Source organism: Corvus kubaryi, unplaced genomic scaffold (assembly GCF_017639235.1).
Source record: "Corvus kubaryi isolate FWS band 111438036 unplaced genomic scaffold, C.kubaryi_AGA036_p1.0 split1-65, whole genome shotgun sequence".
Lineage (NCBI taxonomy): Eukaryota > Metazoa > Chordata > Aves > Passeriformes > Corvidae > Corvus > Corvus kubaryi.
Genome location: NW_024582080.1, coordinates 1,142,830 through 1,157,706, shown reverse-complemented (window position 1 = coordinate 1,157,706; position 14,877 = coordinate 1,142,830). Strand labels below are relative to the sequence as shown.

The 14,877-nt window shown below is 40.6% G+C and overlaps 1 protein-coding gene and 1 long non-coding RNA gene across 5 annotated transcripts in view; one reads left to right on the top strand and one right to left on the bottom strand.

The window, feature by feature from the left end:
• CAB39L (calcium binding protein 39 like) overlaps positions 1-14,877 on the top strand; it is a 59,983-nt gene that overhangs the window by 33,467 nt on the left and 11,639 nt on the right. For all 4 annotated transcript variants that reach the window (XM_042014373.1, XM_042014375.1, XM_042014371.1 and 1 more), the window contains exons 3-5: positions 1,403-1,567; positions 5,710-5,828; positions 11,305-11,473. In XM_042014373.1, the coding sequence (XP_041870307.1) occupies positions 1,403-1,567; positions 5,710-5,828; positions 11,305-11,473 (453 nt within the window). The remainder of the gene's footprint in view (positions 1-1,402; positions 1,568-5,709; positions 5,829-11,304; positions 11,474-14,877) is intronic.
• On the bottom strand, positions 3,161-13,541 carry LOC121658019. Its single transcript, XR_006013823.1, has 3 exons — positions 11,490-13,541; positions 11,108-11,230; positions 3,161-5,580 (listed from the first exon to the last, which is right to left on the bottom strand). It is a non-coding gene; the product is annotated as an uncharacterized LOC121658019 (long non-coding RNA).

The following is a 14,877-nucleotide window of genomic DNA, read 5'->3' as shown; positions in this document are numbered from 1 at the left end:
TGTTGTAACCTTGGTGATCAAAATACTTTGTAAGGTAATTCCTGATTCATCGTCTAAATGAGGTACCTGAAGACTTGCACAGGATTAGTATATGCTAGGTGGGAGCAAAAGATGTGAAAGATTTATTTTACTGCACTTGGTGGCAGCTGTGGAGCTTTACAGCTTTACTAAAGCAAATTGTTTAATTTAAAATTTTTCGACCTGAGACTGAAGTGCCTGTGCGCTCAGTGAGCAAATCCCTTGTGGAAGATGCTGGCTCAAATCACACCTGATGAGGAGAAATAGGTGGTGGCAATATGAAGCTGTCAAGCTTTGGCTGGGATGGAGTTAATTTTTTTTCCTAGTAGCTGGTACAGTGCTGTGTTTTGGATTTAGGGTAAGAATAAAATTGACACACTGATGTTTTAGTTGTTGCTGAGCAGTGCTTACACTAAGTCAGGGCCTTTTCTGCTCTTCACCCCACCCCACCAGCGAGTGGGCTGAGGGGCACAAGAAGTTGGAAAGAGACACAGCTGGGACAGCTGACCCCAGCAGGCCAAAGGGATATTCCATATCACCTGGCATTATGCTCAGTATATAATGCTGGGGGGAAGGCTGGCCTGGGGCTGCTGCTGAGGAACTGGCTGGACATTGGGTGGTGAGCAATTGCATTCTGCATCACTTGTTTATTATTATTATTGTTATTTTTATTGTTATTGTTGTTGTTATTGCTACTATTCTCCCCTTCCTTTTCTTTCCTATTAAGCTGCCTTTATCTCAACCTACAAATTTGGTTCCTCCCCCCAGTTTCTTCTCCTGTCCCTCTGAGGGGGAGTGAGCAAGTGGCTGTGTGGTGTACAGCTGCCTGCTGGGCTAAGCAGTTCCACAGGGCTGCAAGGATTTATTTGGGTTCCCAGCAGAGGAGCTGGGACAGTCCATCAGGAAGCAGTGGATGGGGAGGCAGCCCAGCAGCCACCCCTCAGTGGGAGCAGCCGCCAGGTTTGGTACCTTCATCTGGCACCTCTTGCCCCATGTGTGCCCTGGAACCCGCTGGGGTGGACAGGGGGAGCAACAGTGAAATTGCTGCTGCTTATGCAGGGCTGTGCCTGCCTCCAAACCTGTTACAGGATCTTGCTGGCACTGGTTGGTAATTGCTTTCTTGGCCCTATTTTATGTCTGTGGTCTGTAAGTGATGGCATGCCATGTTTAAATGGAATTTATCTTGTGTAAGGCCTGCAGGATACAGTATGGATGCTCCAGCCTCCATGATTGCCTAAAATGATTAAATCATTTTGCAATAAATAATGATAATTGCAAGAACATTTAGAAACATTTGTTTTGAAATACATGTCTTTTAAAAGAACTCCCTTTTTTTCCCTGTTTCATTTTTTTTAAAACAAAACCCATTATCTGCTGGGGGAAGGCATCAGAGGAAGTGTCAAAATCTCTGCAAGCAATGAAGGAAATTCTGTGCGGGACCGCGGACAAAGAGCCACCCACAGAAATCGTGGCCCAGCTGGCACAAGAGCTCTACAACAGTGGCCTTCTAGTGACACTTATTGCCAACCTGCAGCTGATAGATTTTGAGGTAGGTCAGCATCCGTAAACTTCTTTCATCTCCTTGGTCTTGGTGTTGTCAGTGAGTAAAGCTGTATTTTTCTGAAGTCTAAATAATTTCATTGCATTCAAAACTTTTTCACAGGCTGAAGAAAGTATCTGCTCTAGATTGGTAGGTGTCCTGAATGACATACTGGTACACTGGCAGTAAATCTGGGATTTTTTAAAATTAAAACAAAAACAATAAAGAAATATTGCCATGTGTATCCAAACAAGATAGGACATGGTGCTGGGAATACTGTCTAGGAGCAACCTTGTAAACTGCAGGGATGATCTTTGGGATAGTGCAACTAGAGCTGTCTCTGAAGAGTGTGTCCGATTTAGAAGGGGTTCAAGGACATGGAATAAAAATAATTGGAAGCATGGAAGATTTCATGTGACAAAGACTGAAAGAATTAAAATGGTTTAGTTGAAAGGAAAGGAGTTGAAAAACATGTTAAAAACAGACAGCATGTCACAAGATAATTTGGGTGTCCCCCACTTAATTGTTTAGATTAAAAGAAGAAAGGAATATAACTTTTTCTTTCATGGCAGAAAGATTAATGTGAATGTATAGGTTTATATATTATTTAATGTTATGTATTTATATATAGAATTATACATTATGTGAAACATCTTGCCAGCTTTGTTGTTAAAACCAAAAACCTAGTAAACAACTGCTATGATAACTGAACTTGCGTATAAGTAAGGAAAAGGAGAGTTATACTAGCAAAGATTGCAGTAATTCAGGATAAATATAAACGCTGTCAATTTACTCTTGACTGGTAGGGATGGGAATAAACTCCGGCACTGTCAGGTCATTGTCATATACTTTTGGTTTGCAGTCAGCTGGAACAGTGGCCCCCAGGGCCAGTTCCATGATTTCTGTGGCTCCTGGGTGCTGATGACTCCTCACAAGTGTCCGACCATCAGTGGGAAATCCCCACTCATGGGAGCCAAACTGCCACCACTGAGGTCTGGAACAGGAGCAGTACCCTGAGCATATGGGCAGCTGCTGAAGAGAAAAATCAGTTTCTCAAAGAGATCTGATGCTCTCAGAGACACCTTTTGTGGGAGTCATGTGTAGAAGTTACTTTCCATTTTGTGAATGAATGAACTGGAGGAAAATGGATGATTTATGTTTCCTTTTTCCCACTCTTCCACCTCCCTCTGGTAAATCCAGGATCAAGGACTGATTTATTTATTGTCTTCTCTGTGCTCCTCTGGTTACTGTTAGATGTCTAATTACAAAAATACTCAAAACCCAGCTACCCAAGCCCTTAAAAAACCCTTTAAGAAAAATGGAAAAGAGGGGAGGAGAAGATACTCTTAGCCCAGAAGGGACACTTCTGCATTTTTTTTTAGTTACATGACAGTCTGTATTGCCTCTGCCAGAAAAAAAATTCTGTATGAACATATTGAACACACAGTCTTTAAAATCAAGCACTGGATGAAATACCTAATCTGTTGTTGAATTGCTGTTATTACAAACAATTACAATAATTCTTATTGCAAAATATTTTTTTTCATTGCAAAACTTTTCAATCATTTAGCCAAGCTGTTATACATGTTCTTTTGACAAAACACTAGAAATGAAATGTCACTGAACAAGAGGACAGTAAGAGCATGTGCTGCTTTGTCTTCATGTTCCCACTGACTTTTCCAGTTTATCAGCTGTTCTGTTTCCATTCTGTTATATTGGTGGCCACAGTTGGTATTTAAGTCTCTTTGTTGAACAAGCAATTTCATCACTCTATAATATGCAAGTTAATTTTTTGATCCATATGTAATGGTAGAAAGCAAATCATAAACTACTGAAAATCTGATTTCTGAAGACAATAATGTGACTTTGCTTTGTCCTGATTCCCTGTCTCCTCCTTGACACTACCCACTTTGATCCCAGTTTTTCACAGCTGAACTTGCCTTTGAAGATGTGTTTTCAAACACTGTAGGGGAGACTTGCACACATCCATCACACATCCGTAGAAAACACAGGTTTATTGCTTCTGTCACTCAACAAACAAGATATCATTTCAGTGATGATGTTGTTATGAAGAAACTAAGTCAGGTTGGGCAGGAACCCAGAATCAAGATCAGACTGGATATGTAGGAATTTAAAATATGAAATTTATTTTTGAACTTAGAAGAACTGTGGAAAGTGTGCACACAGAAAAAGTCGACTAAAAATGTAGTTGTTACTGTGTGTAAACCTAAAGGTTCACAAACTGTAAAGCCCCTAAAATAGGCAGCAAATAACTTCAAGCCCAGGACTGATGATGTTAGAATCTTTCCCTTACTTTGCCTTGAAATGGGGGCTAAATTATGGTATAGGTAGTATACAATTTGTTATTTATATAATGCATCCTTGGCAGGGCTTTTTGTTCTTGATTAGCCACTTTCTTTTCATGCTGCCTTATCTTGTGCTCCAGTGGCCATGTGTATTTCATTATAAGGCAAAATTCAATTGCAGATCCAAGTAAGCAGCGTTTCAAAAGTACTCCTCCAATTTTAATGTATGTCAGGTGGTGAGGGAAGTCTGTTGTGGTTCCCTCCTATCTGCCTCCATTCCCTCTGGAGAACCCAGAGAGATCAACTCTGGCTTTCACTGTCACTGATCTCTAGAAAATCAGCTATAATTGGATACATAGATCTATATATCTATATCTGTCTTCTCTCTGCTCATGGATATTATGCTGCAGTGCACACAGTATTAAGTAACTAATATAAAATTTGGCAGAGCAGAGAGGATCACTTAATTTTTGGCCATTTTTACCTCATCCTTTCAACAGCTCTTCTCTGTCTGGATTGTTTTCTTCTTGGAGTAACTGCTGAAGCCCGTGGGGATCGCAGGATTCCAGGCATATGATATGGGTGTTGTAAAGATAGGGGAGAATGGGATGACTTTATACAGAATTAGCCTGTTTGAAAGGATGTCCAAGGGTCAAAAAAAGTGTTGCAGACAAAGGCAGATGGACTGACCTGCTCTGATTTGATTCTCCTGTTTAATTCCCTGAGTCTCCAAGTCTCCAAGCCAGCTGGGCTGGAATGAGTAGGAAAGCAGAATATTTTGTGTTCCCCAGCACTGATTTATTTGTAGAGGTGAAACCAGGGAATTTTCCTCCATGTGAAACTATCTGCTCGTTGGCTTCAAACATTCAATAAGTTCTCTGCCAAGGAATGTTTGTCCTCCCAAGGCAGATCAATGAGCATGTACAGATTATAAGTGACCTTTTGCTTTAGCTTGCCCTGTGCATAGTGACCTGCTGTTGACTCAGTGCCTTGGTTACTGGTCCTTGGTGCAGCCGTCTCCCACCTCCCTTAACTTCACACATCAATTTGTCTGCTGTGCCAGGAAAGACAGCAGCAGGGGAGGAAGAGGATTTCTAATGCCAGATGTACTGGTGAACCCTGTGGCTGAATAGAACATGATTTGGAAAGACCTTCTGGAAAGCTGTTTGCACAGGGAAGCATTTGAAGACAAAATGTGATTGTGTAGATAGGTGCATACAGCACAAAATTAGGACAAAGAGAAGGATGTTAGTTTTTATTAGAGACACATATGTGATGCAGCCATTTTACTGGTAGTAGTTATTTCATTTTTCATGGTAAATAATGGGCACAGTTTAAATCTAACCCTGGTTTTCAGAAATTCAATCACACTTGGAATTGTTTGCATTTGACTAATGAAAAGCTTTAGCTGCCTAAGTGTAGGCAGTGTGGCAGTGGTTTGGTAGCAGCTCGGTTACTTACATTTGGAGGCTACAGGAGCAACAGCACGCATGGCAACAGCACGCTTGGCTCAGGGTAGTGGCTTGCTTTTATGGTGCTTTAGGGTTGCTATTTGAAATAGCCAGGGACTTGCTTGACAGTGTCAGAGGAATGCACATCTTCATTTAGGAAAAGAAAGGTGCAAAAGGGAATGGGGCAGTCAGGAGCCTTCAGAGCTGCCCGAAGGAGGAAGCCTTCTTGTGGCCTTGGAGAAACAGCAAATATGAGGTGGAGAGACTGTGCAGAAAAAAATAAAAGAGTGACTTGTTCTGTTTTCAATTTCAGTTGTACTTTAAATAGATATTATAGTAAATGGTCATTTGCTCATGTTTTTCTAAGCAAAGATATATTTTGCTTCTTTAACAGGGCAAAAAGGATGTTTCCCAGATATTCAACAACATCTTGAGAAGACAAATTGGCACACGCAGCCCTACTGTGGAATACATTAGTGCCCATCCACATATCCTATTCATGCTTCTAAAAGGGTAGGTGCTTTAATTTGATTTTCATTAAAGAGCATTGCCTGGAACATGCTGGCATTGCAGTTGATCTACTTTCTCACTTTTAGTTTAAAAAAAAAGGATTTTCAGATTTTGTTCCAGATTTCTTACTTTATTTTTTTCATATTGACTTTTTTTCTATGGAACTGTATACTTTTTAATGATCAAATTATTTCATTTGGATGTTATTTCTTCACCAAACTTCATGTTGAAACAATTATGTGCTGGTTGTTTTTGACTGCTCCCCATGTCATGTGTACTTCAGTTCTCACCATAAACTCTTGTGTAGCATTGTTGGTGACTGCTGAGGTTCATTTAGGCCTTCTTGCATTGCAGGAGTGACCAACAGTGATGTCTGTAAATAACTGGAGTCAAACTGGACCACTGTGTGGTGGAACAGAGAGAAGCAAAAACGCATTAAAAGAGTAGTTGTGCCTGTGGGACAGACTTCTCCAATGCTTGTGGCCACAAGTGAACTTCAACTTTAAATTAATTCTGTAATTAATGCTACAACATTCCGCATTTTTTTTTTTTTTTTTTTTGTCTTTTTAACCTCAGGGAGTGAGTGCACAGCTCTAACCTGGTGGGTCCCAAGATAAAGTGGCCAGGGAGGGGGAGTAGACTCCTGTGTGGAGAGCAGATCACTTGTAGTTGCATTCAGGAGTGCACAAGTGTGGGCCTAAACCCCTTGAGGTTCCTGTACCCTTGACTTTTGACAAAAGCACCTTCTGTTCAGTGAGCAGCTTTGGTTTACCAACCCTTGAAGTCTACTGTCTTCTGCTCAATTTTCTTTTGACTTTAGGATTTTGTTTATTTTTTTTCCTAAGGAAAGGAGAATATATGTCACTGGATTAAATAATTGATGTGGGAATAAGTGCATTTATTAGCTGATCAGTATGGAACAATGTGAACTCTCATAGCAGTTGTATGGTCACACTGGTAACAGCCATTCAAAGCCATGATATAAGCCTTTTAAAATAATGGTTATTAAGAGAATGATTCTTTTTAAGTGTCTTTCTTGCTCTTGAGGTTGAAGAGTTGAGTTTTTACCATTTGCTCCATAGCCAGGAAAGTACTTAAGCACCATCTAAGGCTTGTGCATAACAAGTCTGCAGCCCCAAGGGTAAAATTCCCTTCAGCCAGCCTCCCCCCTCTCCCAGGGACAGACCCCAGCCGGGAGAAGTCTAAGCACAGGAGTCGTTTAAAATAGTTATTTCCTTCAGAAGTGACCACATTCCAGGACAGCTGAGTAAGGAAAAAGTAACCAAGAGAACTAAACAGTACCAGGGATTTCAAGAACAGTGAGCTTGTGATTGAGCATGGTGGCAAAGTTCTTGGTTGCTGGGACTAGAGGAGGTGGGGACCTGCTGCCTTCCTTGCAGGGCAGAGTTGTGGGAACCCTGGCAGGTGTCTGGGCTGAGCTGGGTCTTGCTCTTAGAAGTATAGTGATCTGTTGTGATTTAGCTTTAATTTTGAAACTCTTGACTTGTTTTGTGTTACTAAATGCCAGCTTCTTCAGAAAGGAAACCTCTAAGGTAGTTAAATGCATTTTGATTTCATGTGTTCATTAAAATTCACCATTTATATATACCTCAAAATAGTAGTTTCAGGGCAGCGATGATAATTCTCTCCATCATTGTTACAAGCTCTTTTTAATTTCATATGTATATACAATCATTTTATTCCCTTTTCTCTGTCTTTGCTTTTTCAGTTTTTCACTCATTTTGATCTTGCACGTTGCGCATGTATCGCTACCATATGTCTGGGCTTTATTTAAAGATAAAAAATATTTTTGGATTATGTCCCAGATTTTCTTTGGCAACTGTAGCAACCAAGAATATTAAGATGGTAATGAAGCTTTTATGCATATATTCTTCTGACAGACATTTTACTGTAAATGACCTGAGTCAGTGGATGAATTTAAATGGCATCACTTAGATGCTTTTTTTGGAGAATCCTGCTGCATGCAGCGGCGTGTCTGTGGTCCTCAGGCTCCTTGTTCATGATGTCTTGACTAGCCCTCTGAAGCACTGCAGTGGCTCAGAATTGCCATTTCTGGAATGTCTTGTTAAAAAGTAATTTGAATCCATCAGCAGAAGTCCAGAGTCAGTCCTGCCCAGCCCTGATGCTGCTATCTGAGCAGCTGCTGCAGAACAGCGTGATGATGTCAAATGTGATGGATGCCTTCCCTGCCTGTGTCCTGCTGAAACCGAAATCTGTGCCTGCAGCCAGGGCAGGGCCCTGCACACACAGCTTGCTGTGTGCCGACGGCATGGGGTGCGTGTGTGCAGTCAGCTGTGGGACTGGGAAACAAGCACTTCATGTTAGGCACCACCATGTGAAAATGTGACTTGAGGACATGTTTTCATATGTATTTAATGCTGAATTAATTATATTATTTATATAATGCAGATATAGATTCATATAATGCTATAGGAAATATAGGAACCCAAAATCTGCTTAAAGGAAAGTGGGTTTGGCTGACTTGTGCCATTCCATGTTTGTTACATGACATCATGACATTACCTGGAGAGAAAAATAAATCACCTCCACCATGACTGCAAAAGAAATGGCCCAGGACTACTGTGGCTGTTGTATTTCTATTGGATGGGAAATTTCCTCTCCCCCTGTCAGTCCCTCACAGTGAAAGGTTGCTTTTTTGCAGCTTAATGTGAGCTCTGTTGGGTGGGAAGGATCTTCAATCAGAGCTCCCACCCAGTGTTTCCGGTCTCATACTCCAGTGGAACCGCCAGCTTGAGATAACAGTTCCTACCTTTTAGACTTCATTTTACTTGTTGCCTGCTTCCTTCCAGCTTCTCAGCTTCAGAAAACACACAGCACATAGTTCACTTTCTTTCTCTTTCTTTCATTTGTGTAAGTTATTTGACTTTGCTGCTGCATGAGGACTTGCTTTAGTAGCATCTTATTTTCTGTGTGCAGGCTTTGTGTATAGGATTTCAGATGAGTACAGTGTTTTGCATACATAGAGAACCAGTTGTATTTTGGCCAGTTTTTTTCTCTGGTGTCAGCCTATTGCATTAGCCCAGAAATAACTTTGGTCCTTTGTAATTTAAAATATTTTCCCTCCAGGACAGTGACTGTTGGGGACTTAGTTTACGGCACTTGCGCTGTTTCTCTCAAGTGACAAATTTAGAAGCTTCTTTGTGAATATATATCTATAAATCTATATCTCATGCCACATGCTATCTCCAACCTAGACACTGCCCCAGCCTGTGTTGTGATGACCTTTTCATGTCACAGTACAGTTAAAGCTTTAATGGTATATTGGCTGAGGTTGCAGAATTCCCCTTGAGTTTGTCTAAGGATAAACTCAGGCTATACAAGTAGTGCAAAATCAGATCAGAATATATCTGTTTAAGACCGTGTGTCTCCCAGGCTTGATGCCTTCCAAATGTCCTGCCTGTGCTCCTCACTTTGTACCATCTTCTGCACTAACCACGCAAGAATGATTCCCTTTACGCAGAGATGCATCTCTGCTCTCAGTCTTGCCTGTTGCAACATTCACAATAAGTGTTTTGAAATACTTCGAGTCCATTGTTTCATTTTCTAGTTCTCTCCAGTATTCACTGTGTGGGGGCTTCTGTAGGTTGTAAGTTCATCCAAACAGAGAAGAACTCAGTATATTTTTCTGTTGTGGAAATACATCAGCATAGAGCACTAATTGCTCATTAGAAGTGATTTTGAAACACATTTCTATCATTCCTGCCTGGTAGCTTTCCATGTAAGTGTGGGTGAAAAGGACATGCTACCTATGACTGGGCAGCCTGTAAACTTCTTCCAGGCATATTCCAGGAGCCAAACCCAACTTCTCTCACTTATGTGAACAGCCAAAGCTCCATAACCCACTTCCAGATAATGGAGCATTTGACTAAGAATGATTCTGTTGATACTTAATGTTTTTAAAAGTTATTGTGGTGGAAACAATGTAATTTGCTTTTATTCCAACCAAAATATTCATTAGCCAACTATTAAATATTTTCCTGGCTGCACTCCTAGGAGCAGCTCTGCCTCATTTTCCTTGAAAATTAGTGTTCCTGTTAATGGAGTTGATGCCTCTATGGGAAACATCAGCGAATTTCTGTTGTCTGAAGAGTTAGAAATTCAACTTTGCAAATGCTTCCTCAAACCAAAACAAATAGGAGCTTGAGTGCCTGCATTTCCCTGAGGGTGGGAAGCTTCATTTGCCTGTTTGGAATAGCAATTCATTTTTCATTAAGCCAACTATTGTTGACAGCAGGTTGAAGTATGCAGCTCTGGTATGCTCGCAGAACACTACTGTTCTTTTAAATTGCAAGCTGGTGGTAAATTTGAGGGCCCACTCACAGCACAGATGGCATTTTGTATTTTATTTCTTTTTTTTTTTTTTTTATTTCTTTTGGCCTAGTGATAGGAATTAATTGTGCAAAGGAAAAATGATGCTGATAAGCTCTGGGTGAGAATACACAGTTCTGATATAGTATAACCAGTTTATTGAAACAGAGAGTGCTTTCTGTCCCCTTGGACTTTACCACTTTCACATGATTTCTGGCAGACTGCTGGAAGAAGTTCATTTTAAGTCCTTCTTGACTGTTGGATTTAATCTTTTTTTTTTTTTTTAATATGTTTCTAACAGTTTTGTTTCAGATTAATTTCAGCTTTAAAGAAATCAAGACTTTATAGAAATAGAGGATGATCTGAATTGCCTCCCCCCTCCCTCCTTTCCCTTCCAAGGGAGAGATGTGTGCTGGCTCCAGGCTATTGCAATGCATGTGCCATAACAGGATTGTAACTTGAGGAATGGGTACCTGTGTCCTGAGCACAGCCATAGCCTTTGCAGAAGAGGAATTGAGCAGAACTCCTCGTAAACGGCAAGAAAAAAAAAAGATTTTGCAGAGCTACAGAAAGCTTAATCCTGTGTAGACTGCCTGGAGAGACTCTTCCTGCCTTCCTCATTAATACTCTAGAGCAACATCCTCTAGAAGAGGAGTGGGAGGAGATGGGTGGTCATGAGGTGTTACAGTTTTCTTGGATAAACTGAGGAGCTCAGAATTAAATCTGAAAAGGGAGGTTATTCTGTTGTATGGGCTGGATTCTGTTGTATGGGTTGGATTCTCACAAATCCAAAAGGGTGAAGGAGCTCTGTTGACGTGTTGCACACTCCCCACGGTCTTTCCACAGAGAGGAGGTGTAGTGCAAATTTACACCGAAATGTGTTTTGGCTTGGGAAGAGAGAGGTTTGCAATGAAAAATTCTGTCAGCCTTACCTGTGTGTCTGCTCCTAAGCTTTGGGATGAGGTCCTGCAGTTGGGTACAGCATTGTGGCTGGGAGCTGCCATCCATGTGTGGTGTCCCCTCTGGCACATGCATTCCCTGTGCTACAAAGTTCCCTGTTGATAGAAAAGTGCCTGTTTATCTTTGTTCTTCTGTGTTTTGATGTTTTCTGTTTCTCTTCATTCTCCAGATATGAATCCCCAAATATTGCCTTACGTTGTGGAATTATGCTGAGAGAGTGTATCCGCCACGAACCCTTGGCCAAAATCATACTATTTTCAGAACAGTTCAGAGACTTTTTTAAATATGTGGAAATGTCAACATTTGATATTGCTTCTGATGCCTTTGCTACATTCAAGGTAAATTATTCAATACCTGCATCATAATTTGTGTCAAAAGCAGCACTCCATCAGAAGTCATCACTGAATGTTGTGTTGCTGGGTGGCTTTTTTATTGTTCAGTAAAGGATATAATTAACCCTTGGTCTGATTGTAGCAGGATTCACAACAGTGATCAAGTCTGCAAAGAATTTTTAGGGAAATGTAAATCTGTATTTAATTAACATTCTTCACTCTGATAACCCACGGTCTTCTATGCTACCATTTAAAACTCAAATTAATCATGTATTACATACAGTTCTTGTAAAATGCATAACCTTTTTCTCTCCCTACCTTCCCCCAAGACAAACCTGCTGCCCATCATGACCACACCAGTAAATAGAAGGCATCATTTAAAACTAACATTTGAAATCATTGTAATTTTTGCTATTCCTTCTGAGCTCAGCAGTCAAGTTTAGATTAATGCCAAGCCTGCTCATTATTTTACAGTGTATTCATAGTCTTACTTTTGTGATCCATGGTTCAGTGTAAGGACTGTAGTGCTAAAAAGCTAAGTTGGTGGAAGCACTGCACGGGCTCTGTGTAGAGTTTGTGTTGTATTAAAAATGAGGTTGGGTGAAGCTGCCAAATTTCTTGGAGTTTGCATGTGACCATCATCGTTCCCACCAGGTGCTAGTATAGTCTTTGAGAAAAAAAAAAAAAATTCGGTCCCTGAGGACTTCACATACAGGGAAGATTAACTTATTTCTGAAAAACAATTTAAGGAAGCTGAGGGAAAATCTTTTTAGTTAAAGACTCTTCTAAATATAGATGTAACTCCTTTTTTTCTTATATCACTGAGCTCCTTGCTGTCATAGAAACACATTGTTTATTCTTTCCTTTCACAGCTAATTAGAAACATGATTAGACAGACCTCAGGAGTAATTGTAAGGAATGTTAGAACTCAGCTCAGTGATTCAACATACACTGAAACCTGGCTTTTTAATGGTGTTTACTAACCTACTGAATGGGATAAAGATTTGCATAATGGAGATAACGTCGCATTCTTCAGTAATGACTTGAGCAGGATTAGCAATTCAAATCACCCCTTAATCAATTGCAGCATCTTTCCCTTATTTTAAGTTTCGCTGTTGTGGTGTCCATTAGGTAAAGGTTATGAAATTCAAAGTAGCACAGAAACACAGACAAGGTAAAAAATGCAACATAACAGAGATATTTAAATCTTTTGTTTCTGGCATTTTACCCTGTGCTCAGAAGAATATTTGTCTCTGGTCAGAAAAACTGCTCCTGGACTCAGTTCCCAGCTTGACAGAACAGATTTGCGTCTTCTCCCCAGGTCCTGCTTTGAGCATGACAGCAGAGTGTGTTGGCGGTGATGGACAGTCTTCACCCCAGCCAGGAGGAAGGATGGGGACAGGGGTCAGTTAAGCTGTGGCAGGGACTGTAGGCTGCTACAACCCTCCCAAAAAAAGAGGGATTGATGTTGTTTGTAGATCTACAGCTGTAGAATATACTTCTGTCCCCTGTGAACTGAGTGTATTTTTAGCAGGATTTAAAAATAGAAGTCTACATCCTCACATGCACTGGAAAGAGTGGAGTATGAGGGCAGTTCATCGTCAGACAAAGGACAGAAATCGCCTTTTAAAATGCTTGGGGGAAATGTATTTAGTTTTAATTTTAGTTTTTTTGAAATTGCCTCTTAGCACCTGGTACATGGTCAGTTCTGGAAATAAACCAGCTGCTCATCTCATCTCATCTCCTGTTTGTCTGTTACCCTGAATAGCTGGAACAGCAAGAAGTGATGTGGAAGCAATTGAATCATGAAATATGGAGCTACCTCATTTCTAATACTGGAAAAATAAGTGCTGTGATTGCTTGCTGGCTGGATTACTGAACTCATGCTTTTGGTTCCGTTGCCCCCATGTTTGGTTTGTAGTTGCCACCAGGGTGTCTGGTTCAGAGCTGAAAGCCTCGGATAGTCTATGCACCAGAGGAGGGCTCAATTAAATATGCATTAAAGTCTGAGGATATTTATAGTAGGGAAGTACTGGAATTTTTTATGATCTGGAGATGTACTTCTTAATTAAAGTTACCCAGGTGCATTGCAGAGAGGAAACAGAGCTGTAAAAAATGCAGAGGAAAAGGGCTTGTATTTCAAGGTATAAGCTGGCTGTGGAGGCTGCAAGCAGCAGTTGGAACATGCTGGATGAATGCTGCTGCTCCACGCTTCCTCGTCATTTCCTATGAAAAACTCATTTTGGATTATATTTCATTTGTGCCCCCTGTTGAAGGATGTTGTACTTGCCTCTAAGCGCCCTGCATAAAAGCTCCTGAATCACGTGTTTCACTCAGCCTTTAAAACTGCTGTCACTGCAGTCCTGCTAAATGAAGGGATGTATTTAAAACAGGCACTGGATTTTGTAGCACTCTGCTTTCCTCTTATAATTGATGGTAAAAATAAATTAAAGGATTAGTATGTAAAGGATTTCTTTTATTTGTGAGGATGTGTCTGTGCATCTGCTTGAGTTCCTCATCAGCTTCAGTCTCTGCCTGGGTAGGGAAAGCATGAAAAAGATAATGAAAAGGAGCAGAAACTGATTAACTGAAAAATACCAATTTGAATGGACTTCATCAGGCATTTATTGTGATCAATGTTGTGTTTTAAAAGAAGCAGTAAGATAAAAATCATACTTAAATGCCTCACACTGGCCACCCCATTTCATAGCTATTCATCCAGTAAAAAGACTCAATTTCTTGTGGAGCTGAATATTTACATCTCTGTCGCTGAGCACCAGCATCCCCATTCTGTGGGAGAGGTTTTTTAAGTTTGAATTAGTTGGCCTTTTAGAATGGGAGGCAGCCTGTCCAGCTGTCTGAAAGGTCTGATACTGCTTTGTGTCAGAAAGCCAACCTTAGGCAGAAAAAGCTCTACAGAAGGGACTCATCCCACTTACCTGAGACCCTTTCCTGGGAAAGAAGTGGAGGTGGAGGGAGCCTGGATGGCTTAGCTTAGATTGGTGCCTAGGTTTCATTATTAAATAGTGAAATGTATATACAGTGCTTGAATTTGAGTATTCCTTGTCGTATTCTTGGAGGTGAGCAAGAGCAGTTCAGGCTTAGTGTCATTCCCAGCATGTAGATCACTTTTGGCTTGGAGATCATAGCTCATCCTCCATAAAGGATTAATTTACTTTATTCCATTTCCCCATCCCTGTTTAATGTGAGTACTGTGCACTAGGACCTGTCAATAACAAGAAAAGGTGGGAGGGAAACAGGAATAAAAAGAAAGAGTACTAGAATAGTTCTATATTGATTCTGTTAGCATTACATTAACTGAGTTCTCCCTGAAGTCCTACTAAAAACAAAATGAATGTAGTATTGTCTGTAGAAATCATGTTGTAAATGCTTCTGGTCAAAAGTGCTGA